This window comes from Crinia signifera, chromosome 2 (genome assembly GCF_055691185.1).
Source record: "Crinia signifera chromosome 2, ASM5569118v1, whole genome shotgun sequence".
Classification (NCBI taxonomy): Eukaryota; Metazoa; Chordata; class Amphibia; order Anura; family Myobatrachidae; genus Crinia; species Crinia signifera.
The window spans coordinates 398,358,171-398,368,199 of NC_139218.1; the positions used below are offsets into that span (position 1 = coordinate 398,358,171).

At 48.5% G+C, this 10,029-nt stretch overlaps 1 protein-coding gene across 1 annotated transcript; it reads right to left on the reverse strand.

Moving 5' to 3' along the window:
- Positions 1–5,512: 5,512 nt before the first annotated feature.
- Positions 5,513–9,779, reverse strand: LOC146059267 (olfactory receptor 4D9-like). Its single transcript, XM_083171370.1, has 2 exons — positions 9,688–9,779; positions 5,513–7,123 (listed from the first exon to the last, which is right to left on the reverse strand). The coding sequence occupies exon 2, from the start codon at positions 7,089–7,091 to the stop codon at positions 6,114–6,116; it is 978 nt and encodes a 325-aa protein (XP_083027496.1). The 5' UTR covers positions 7,092–7,123; positions 9,688–9,779; the 3' UTR covers positions 5,513–6,113.
- Between the last annotated feature and the right edge of the window lie 250 nt (positions 9,780–10,029).

Sequence of the window (10,029 nt, forward strand, 5' to 3'; positions counted from 1 at the left end):
CCCGTTTAAAAACCCGTTTAAGCAGTGTAAAGATAGGGGGGGGGGGGAGAATTAAAAAAAAAAAAACGGCGTGGGGTCCCCCCCACTGCCGTAACCAGCACCAGGCTGAAAGAGCCGGGGCTGGTAATAAAAAATCAGGAAACCCGACAAATAGGGGTTCCCTGATTTTTTACAACCAGCCCCAGGCTCCAGGTCCGGGGCTGGTTCCCAAAATACGGGGGACAAAATGACTAGGGGTCCCCCGTATTTTAAGAACCAGCCCCAGGCACAACCAGCCAGCAGGGTAATGTCACAGCCGGGGGACACTTATAATATAAGGTCCCGCGGCCAAAACATTAACCCTACCGATCAGTCAGCCTGGCCAGGGGCCCTGGGGGAGTGGGGACCCCCCCCAATAAAGGGGTCCCCCCCCTCCAGGACTTACCTGACCAGGCTGAAGCCTGGTGCTGTCCCCGGTGACCCTGGAGCGGTGGTCACCGGGCTGATGGTATTGTGTAAAAAATAGAATAAAAACCATTGTCTTTTACTGGTGAACTATGAGTCCCAGCAAGCCTCCCCCGCAAGCTGGGACTTGGAGAACCACAAGTCCCAGCCTGCGGGGCATTAAAGGGCCCGCTGGGTCTTGTAGTTCCACAGTAAAAGAAAGAGTTAAATAAACACACTGACACACGTGAAAAATAAAAGTTTAATACATACATAACACATACATACTGATACTTACCTATCTTGAGCCCGTAGGTAGCCCTGGTCCTGATGTCCTGGTCCGTGTCGGCGTCTGTATCCAGTCGGCATCCCTGTCGGCGACGGCGTCGGCGGTCCGGAGTCCGAAGAAATCCATTTGGGAAGCTGTGGAAGGAAATCCTACTCACCTGTCCCAGCGCGACGTAGTCCAGGTAAGGTCTTTGCAAAAAAAACAAACCGACACCCGAACCAAGCGGACTGACGGAGACGCACGGTGTGTTTGTTTACATCGTGCGGCTCCGCCTCCCGAATGCCGCTATTGGCCGCCTTGCGGCCTAGCGGCTCCTGATTGGCCGCTAGGCCGCAAGGCGGCCAATAGCGGCATTCGGGGGCGGAGCCGCACGATGTAAACACCGTGCGGCTCTCAGCTGTGTCCGCTTGGTTCGGGTGTCGGTTTTTTTTTTTGCAAAGACCTTACCTGGACTACGTCGCGCTGGGACAGGTGAGTATGGTTTCCTTCCACAGCTTCCCAAATGGATTTCTTCGGACTCCGGACCGCCGACGCCGTCGCCGACAGGGATGCCGACTGGATACAGACGCCGACACGGACCAGGACATCAGGACCAGGGCTACCTACGGGCTCAAGATAGGTAAGTATCAGTATGTATGTGTTATGTATGTATTAAACTTTTATTTTTCACGTGTGTCAGTGTGTTTATTTAACTCTTTCTTTTACTGTGGAACTACAAGACCCAGCGGGCCCTTTAATGCCCCGCAGGCTGGGACTTGTGGTTCTCCAAGTCCCAGCTTGCGGGGGAGGCTTGCTGGGACTCATAGTTCACCAGTAAAAGACAATGGTTTTTATTCTATTTTTTACACAATACCATCAGCCCGGTGACCACCGCTCCAGGGTCACCGGGGACAGCACCAGGCTTCAGCCTGGTCAGGTAAGTCCTGGAGGGGGGGGACCCCTTTATTGGGGGGGTCCCCACTCCCCCAGGGCCCCTGGCCAGGCTGACTGGTCGGTAGGGTTAATGCTTTGGCCGCGGGAACTTATATCATAAGTGTCCCCCGGCTGTGGCATTACCCTGCTGGCTGGTTGTGCCTGGTGCTGGTTCTTAAAATACGGGGGACCCCTAGTCATTTTGTCCCCCGTATTTTGGGAACCAGCCCCGGACCTGGAGCCTGGGGCTGGTTGTAAAAAATCAGGGAACCCCTATTTGTCGGGTTTTCTGATTTTTTATTACCAGCCCCGGCTCCTTCAGCCTGGTGCTGGTTTCGGCAGTGGGGGGGGACCCCATGCCGTTTTTTTTTTAACGGGTAAAGGGCTACCCCTTTCCCACTGCCGAAAAAACGGCTATTACACGTTAAAAACACTGCTTTTTACACGGGTAACAAAAACCGGTATTTGTTACCCGTGTAAAGCAACCTGGAGCTTTCCCACTGCAGCTCTAGCCGTTTAAAAAGGCTAAAAAAACGGCATTTACACGTGTAAAGCCTGCAGTGGGAAAGGGGTATTAGCGGCTGTGATAGAATCAGGCTGATTGGGGGCGGAGCTGACATTACATGACTTCCCCACACACACCTGGGCACGCCCCTCACCATATAATGATTCCCCAGTGTGTGCAGTCTATGTGTAGCCCAGGACTTACTCAGCGGCTGTGATAGAATCAGGCTGATTGGGGGTGGAGCTAATGTCACATGACTTCCCCTCACACACCTGGGCACGCCGCTCATCATATAATGATCTCCCTGTGTGTGCAGTCTGTACGTAGCCCAGGACTTACTCAGTGGCTGTGATAGAATCAGGCTGATCGGGGGAGGAGCTGACATCACATGACTTCCCCTCACACACTTGGGCACGCCCCTCACCATATAATGATTCCCCAGTGTGCGCAGTGTGTGCGTAGCCCAGGACTTACTCAGCGGCTGTGATAGAATCAGGCTGATCGGGGGCGGAGCTGACATCACATGACTTCCCCTCACACACCTGGGCACGCTGCTCACCATATAATAATTCCCCAGTGTGTGCAGTCTGTGTGTAGCCCAGGACTTACTCAGTGGCTGTAATAGAATCAGGCTGATCGGCGGCGGAGCTGACGTCACATGACTTCCCCGGACACACCTGGGCACGCCCCTCACCATATAATGATTCCCCAGTGTGTGCAGTCTGTGTAGCCCAGAACCTGCTCTGCCTATGCGATAGAAACAGGCTGATCGTGGGCCGGAGCTGACGTCACACACCTGGGCATGCCTGCATTATCCCTGACACTTCCAGAAAACAGCAGGGTGACTCCCACAAACGCCGTCTTCCAGTCAGTCAACTTGCGTACAGCATGCGTACTACGGGCCATACACACACATAGTTTATCGGTTATCGCTCGGCCTGTGAAATCGCAACCGTGCAATTAGGTTTGAATAACTCCACTATGGGATGGATGTATTAATATACATCGCCGCCCTTCGCCAGCTGTCCGCCGCGATGCCAGCGCATATGTAATAACATATGCGGCTGGCATCGCGGTGCGGTAGCGGAGCCCCCCCCCCCCCGCGATACCTGTACTCTGGTCTGCGGGGGGTCTCCGTCACCTCCCAGCCAGCTCCTGATGCCTACACGCCGGGGACAGCTAAGCAGGCTGTTCCCGGCGCCTCCTCCTCCCCCCTGCAGCCGGAAGGACGTCCGTCTGCGTTGATAGGGGGAGGAAGGGCTTACCTTCCGGGTCCAGGAGAACCTGCAAGAAGGTAAGCCCAAGGAAGGGGGAGAGGGGGGGTCGGCGAGGCGGCGGGGTTGCGGTGACGCGGCGATAAGAAGCCCATAGGCTTCTATAGGGTATCGCCACCCAAAGGTGGCTATACCCTGCCCTGCGATAACGGTGCGGCCGGGTAATAGTACATAGGAAAATGCAGTAATACGGGGGTTTTACCGCATGTTCCCTTTAGTACATCCCGCCCTACAGTGTATCTCTTTTCAGCAATCTCTGCACAGCAATATAAAGGTGTGACTCATTATGGCAGACAAGCATTAGATCGACACCATTAGGTCGACATGCATTTAGGTCTACATGAGTTAAGGTCGACATGCCGGAAGATAAACATGACTTTAGGTCGACAGGGTCATTAGGTCATCATGGGTAAGGTCGACATTAAAAAAGTTGACTTTTTTAAATTAACCGGAATGTTAACACAGTTGACGCGCTCCATGCTTCCTGCACACTATTTTACTCTCCCACCACGCCCTAGTGGATGGTAGGGCATGCAATACCACCTGTCGGCACATTTTTGCTAAAAAAAACCTTACCCATATCGACCTTAAGTCATGTCGACCTTCCTGCATGTCTACCTTAAGTCATGTCGACCTAAAATCCTTGTCGACCTAATGCTTGTCTACCATCATGCTGGTGACCCAATGACCATATCCCCTCTGTATAACTACACTCTATAAGTAATTTCATCCTTTCACTGGATTTGTGTTTATGCTGAAAGACTGACATCTAGTGGTTGTTTTATAAACTGCCATTTATTAGGTTTCCAATCTGTAAATTTACCTCACTGCCTCTAACTGTCAACGTTTGCCTCAGTGTTTCCCATTATCTCTCCCAACACCTGCTGCCTCTCTCCTCTGCATTACTATCTTCCGTCAATCTCTCTCTCCTGTAACCCTCTGCCTCTCCCCATCACCTTCTGCATGTTAATGTCTAAAAAAAATCTGTAGTATTTAGAACTGAATTTAAAATTATATTGAGTATTTATTTACTGTGTGTTTAGCAGCATATATCACTATTCTGTGTGCAGTGGTGTCCCCAACATCTACACCCCTTAAAAAATTCTCAAGTGTGCAAAATGAAATTCTTAGCTGGTGTCAAAAATAAAACCAATCATAGATCAAAGAGCAGGAGCAGCAATCCAGTACTAGTGCTGCCGCTGTTGCCAGCCATTGTTCAAGGGAACAGAAGGTTTAAGAAAGGGAACCGAACGTTAAAAATTTTTTCAAAATGTTAAAGAAAACATCACCTTTATTAATAAAAGGAACATTTGATGCTGAAAATATATAAACCTGCCAACATGCCATACACTACATGGCAAGGAAAGGCTCGGGTCAGGGCCTTCCTTTGTGAGTGGTGCTTCTGCTGTTCATGTACTACAATGCCTATTGCAGAGGTATTTATTCTGGGGCATTGGTGGCAGTCTTCTGTCTCTCACAACTTTATACTTTACCAGTTAACTCTTCACATTTATCATGCTCGCACTGTATAATAAATTAATTAGAAAGAATAATAATTGTAGAATACTGTTCAACTGGGGTTTTTTTTGTGTGTGTGTGTGTGGGGGGGGGGGGGGGGGGATTGTTGATGATCTTTCTCGCATGGACAAACAATTTTATTGGTTATTTCTCTACTATATTACTAATTGGCAAAACATTTTTAACCAAAAATAACATGGTGCCTCACATAAAAAAAAATGATGGATAATATTAAGCACTTTTTTGTATTGTAAATGATCCTCTTTTGGCTGATAACACAAAGGCTCTGGAATTAGCTCTCAAAAATGGATCTCCGGCGGCTGATTATGGCGGATTATGATTCGGGTGACAGTCAACCAACACCCCATACACCCGCAACCCCCTGGCTTTTTGCCCACACAAACACATATACACCCTCCGCAGCCATCAACATTATGGAATGTGATTCCGTGTGTGGCAGCACCTCTTTACTTTTACAGTGCCAGTAATCTGGGAACTGTATAGCAGGGCGGAGCCTGGATTACTTGATCTCACCTCAGGACCAACCGCCTAAGATGAGACTATGCCCACTAATAGGCTGATCTACTGTATTTGTAGCCTGCCAGAGGGGGCAACCAGAGAGTTGGCAAGTACAGTACGACGCACACGCACACACACACACACGCACATATCCAATACAGTTATATTTTTTAAAGAAGCCAAGTAACCATCCTGGTTTTTTTTTTAATTGTGGGAGGAAAGTGCAGCAACCAATGGTAACCATGCAAACACTGGGAGAACATACAAACTCCACACATACAGGGCTTGCTTGTGAATGAACTCAAACCCCCCTCGTGACTCATGTTGAGTGTGCATGTCCAGTAAAGGCCCATTTTAGCTTTCAGGATAAGATGTTTCAAGCCCTCTAAACAGCACCAATCAGATTCTAGATAAAGATGGTTGCTATGGGCAACTGCTCCATTAGTCCTCTTTGGAAGGATTAATACATCTCCCCCTGTGTTCCGTCATGGAAAAACCCAAATGGGCACATACTGTATTAAAAGCAGAGTAGGGCTTCACGAGTATCTTCATGGAGTGTCCTGTCCTCTGCCAAAGCCACCACAGCACCCACTGCGATGGCCGTAGTTCCTCCACTGATTAACTCTCTTGCAAAAGGATGTAATAAAACAATAAATAGGATTTAAAGGTTATTTTAGTTTGAAATGGTATGGACAGTGGGCAAGCGTTGCGTTTTCCTCTGCATCCTCCTTTTAACGAGGTTCTTAAGAGTTCTCTTTATCTCCACGGTCCGCAGACAGTAAATGATGGGATTCGCCATGTGAGGAACAAATGTATAGAAACAGAGAATAAGCACATTCAAATCAACATTGAGGATTAGGTTGACTTGGTTGGCCACATAGACAAATATCCGTGGAACAAAATATAAACCGATCACACCCAAGTGAGTGCTACAGGTGTAGAACGCTCTCCTTCGGCTTTCAGTGTGGGTCTGCGTGATGACCACCTTGATGATGACCCCGTAGGAGAAGAGGATGAAAGTCAGCGGCAGTAGATGGACAAACATGGCGATTCCGAAGATCATGCGCCTGAGAGATGTAACATCGGTGCACGCCATGGACAAGACCCCTGTGTTGGTGCAGAAACAGCTCTTGATAACATTTGGCCCACACAAAGGAACGTTGGAGTCCAGCAGAGCTATTATCAAGCCAATTATAGTTGCGAAGAACCAGAAGAAACAGCAAAGCATCATGCTGCGCCTGTTGGTTATGAAGGAGGTATATCTCAGGGGCTTGCAGATGGCCACATAGCGGTCAATGGCCATCAGCAGGAGGATATAGGAGTCAAAGCTGCCCAGGAAATGAGCACAAAACAATTGGAAGATGCATCCAGCAAATGAGATAGCTCCATCATCAAACCAATACTTGGCGATAATTTTTGGCAACGTTACAGTGTCGAAAAGTAGGTCTGAAATGGCCAAGTTCACGATAAGCACATACATGGGCTGGTACAGGTGCCTATTGCAAGTTATCAGAGCGATCACTGTGCCGTTGGCGAAAAGCGATATGATATAGACCAAAAACAGAGCGATGGACACCGGGGTGTGGAACCTTTCTTCAATTCCTGGGAATCCAAGTAGAATAAATTCAGAGATTTCAGACTGATTAGCCATGGGCTGGTGGGAATTCGGTGGGAAGAGGAATCCTGAAATGTAAATATATATTTACTACATTTATTATAAAAAAAGTTGAAAAAAATTAATTCTCTAGAATTTAGCATAATATGAGATCAGAGGGCACATCTACACAGAAGGTATCAGATTGTCAGGTGATAGGACGGTTCCATGGGCCAGGTGATAGGACTGTTCCATGGGCCAGGTGATAGGACTGTTGCAGCATGTCAGGTGATGGGGCTCTTGCGGTGGGCCAGGTGATAGAGCTGTTGCATGGGCCAGGTGATGGGGCTGTTGCATGGGCCAGGTGATAGAGCTGTTACATGGGCCAGGTGACAGGGCTGTTGCATGGGCCAGGTGATAGGGCTGTTGCATGGGCCAGGTGATAGGGCTGTTGCATGGGCCAGGTGATGGGGCTGTTGCAGGGGCCAGGTGATAGGGCTGTTGTATGGGCCACATGATAGTGCGGTTGTGGCAGGCCAGTTTATAGGGATGTTTTATGGGCCAGGTGTTGGGCTGTTGTGGCAGGCCAGGTGATATGGATGTTGCATGGGCCACATGATAGGACTGTTGCAGGGGCCAGCTGATAGAGCTGTTACATGGGCCAGGTGATGGGGCTGTTGCATGGGCCAGGTGATATGGATGTTGCATGGGCCACGTGATAGGACTGATGCATGGGCCAGGTGATAGGACTGATGCATGGGCCAGGTGATAGGGCTGTTACATGGGCCAGGTGATAGGGCTGTTGCATGGGCCACGTGATAGGGCTGTTGCATGGGCCACGTGATAGGGCTGTTGCATAGGCCACGTGATAGGGCTGTTGCATGGGCCAGGTGATAGGACTATTGCATGGGCCACATGATAGGACTGATGCATAGGCCACGTGATAGGGCTGTTGCATGGGCCAGGTGATAGGACTATTGCATGGGCCACATGATAGGACTGATGCATAGGCCACGTGATAGGGCTGTTGCATGGGCCACGTGATAAGGGGTCATTTTACTAAATATTCTAAAAATGAGAATAGGTGACGTTACACATAGGATTCAGTGATTTCATTAAAGCCTAATAACATTTATAGAAAAAGTCAGAGAAGTGGATTTTTCAACAATCCCCTAACTTATACTGTATACCAGATATACATGGAAATTAACAAAACATAGATACACCACACTCTAAGATTAAATTACACAATGATAACAAATTCATGTAATACATCCTCCAGTTACATGACATCTGCCACTTGGCCATAGGATTGCTCAGTTTCCTTTATATATTGTGCAGCTGAGTGAAACTGATAATAAGCCCCTCTGAGTGTTACGAGAATCGGCCCCTTTGATTGTTACTGAGAATCGGCCCCTCTGAGTGTTACTGAGAATCGGCCCCTCTGATTGTTACTGAGAATCGGCCCCTCTGAGTGTTACGAGAATCAGCCCCTCTGATTGTTACTGAGAATCGGCCCCTCTGATTGTTACTGAGAATCGGCCCCTCTGAGTGTTACTGAGAATCGGCCCCTCTGAGTGTTACTGAGAATCGGCCCCTCTGATTGTTACTGAGAATCGGCCCCTCTGAGTGTTACTGAGAATCGGCCCCTCTGAGTGTTACTGAGAATCGGCCCCTCTGAGTGTTAATGAGAATCGGCCCCTCTGAGTGTTACTGAGAATCGGCCCCTCTGATTGTTACTGAGAATCGGCCCCTCTGAGTGTTACTGAGAATCAGCCCCTTTGAGTGTTACTGAGAATCAGCCCCTCTGAGTGTTACTGAGAATCAGCCCCTTTGAGTGTTACTGAGAATCAGCCCCTTTGAGTGTTACTGAGAATCAGCCCCTTTGAGTGTTACTGAGAATCAGCCTCTCTGAGTGTTACTGAGAATCAGCCCCTTTGAGTGTTACTGAGAATCATCCCCTTTGAGTGTTACTGAGAATCAGCCCCTTTGAGTGTTACTGAGAATCAGCCCCTTTGAGTGTTACTGAGAATCAGCCCCTGGCCTTTGAGTGTTACTGAGAATCAGCCCCTTTGAGTGTTACTGAGAATCAGCCTCTCTGAGTGTTACTGAGAATCAGCCCCTTTGAGTGTTACTGAGAATCAGCCCCTTTGAGTGTTACTGAGAATCAGCCTCTGTGAGTGTTATTGAGAATCAGCCCCTTTGAGTGTTACTGAGAATCAGCCCCTGGCCTTTGAGTGTTACTGAGAATCAGCTCCTCCTGAGTGTAACTGAGAATAAGCCCCATTATTACTCAGTAAGATCCATAAAACTGATTGGGGTTTTTATAATCCTTTTCAGTGTTACTTGCACTTTTATTGTAATGGGCAATAAAACTACTGCCAGGTCTCTGAGGTAATATAATGACAGGGCCGTATCAGCCTGGTATGACATGGCGCTGCCCAGGGCGCAGAGCAGAGCCCAAACAGCACCTAAAGTTACCCTGAAGCATGGGAATAATAATAAGAAGAAATACGTAATCTGCTCCGAAACGCCACAGGCCCGATTCTCAGCCATACACAATCCGGGCACAACGGCGCTGAGCGGCTATGAGTACAGGTAGTTTTCCAGGTTATAATATAAATGTGAATGTGGGTTCCTTGGTCCATCTTACCTCTATTTCAGGCCGTGCACAGCTGTTACCTGTAGATCTGCATAATACCGGAAATATCTGGAAATTGTGCAGCCCATGGTCATAAACACTGGAACATAAAACATACTGTAATTAATGGAACAAGAACATTGTCACCGCTGCGTCTCTACCTCATGGTGAAATTCACAGACACATTCCCGTTAACATCACTACAATTGCAACATATATACTGTGGGCCCGATTCAGTTCTTCTCACACGGAAGCGAATGTGCAGGTAATCGCCACCCTTCTATAGTGAAATACCAACTTGCGGATGAATGCGCTCGCTGTGCGGATCGATGTGTATGGCTGCTAAATCCAATT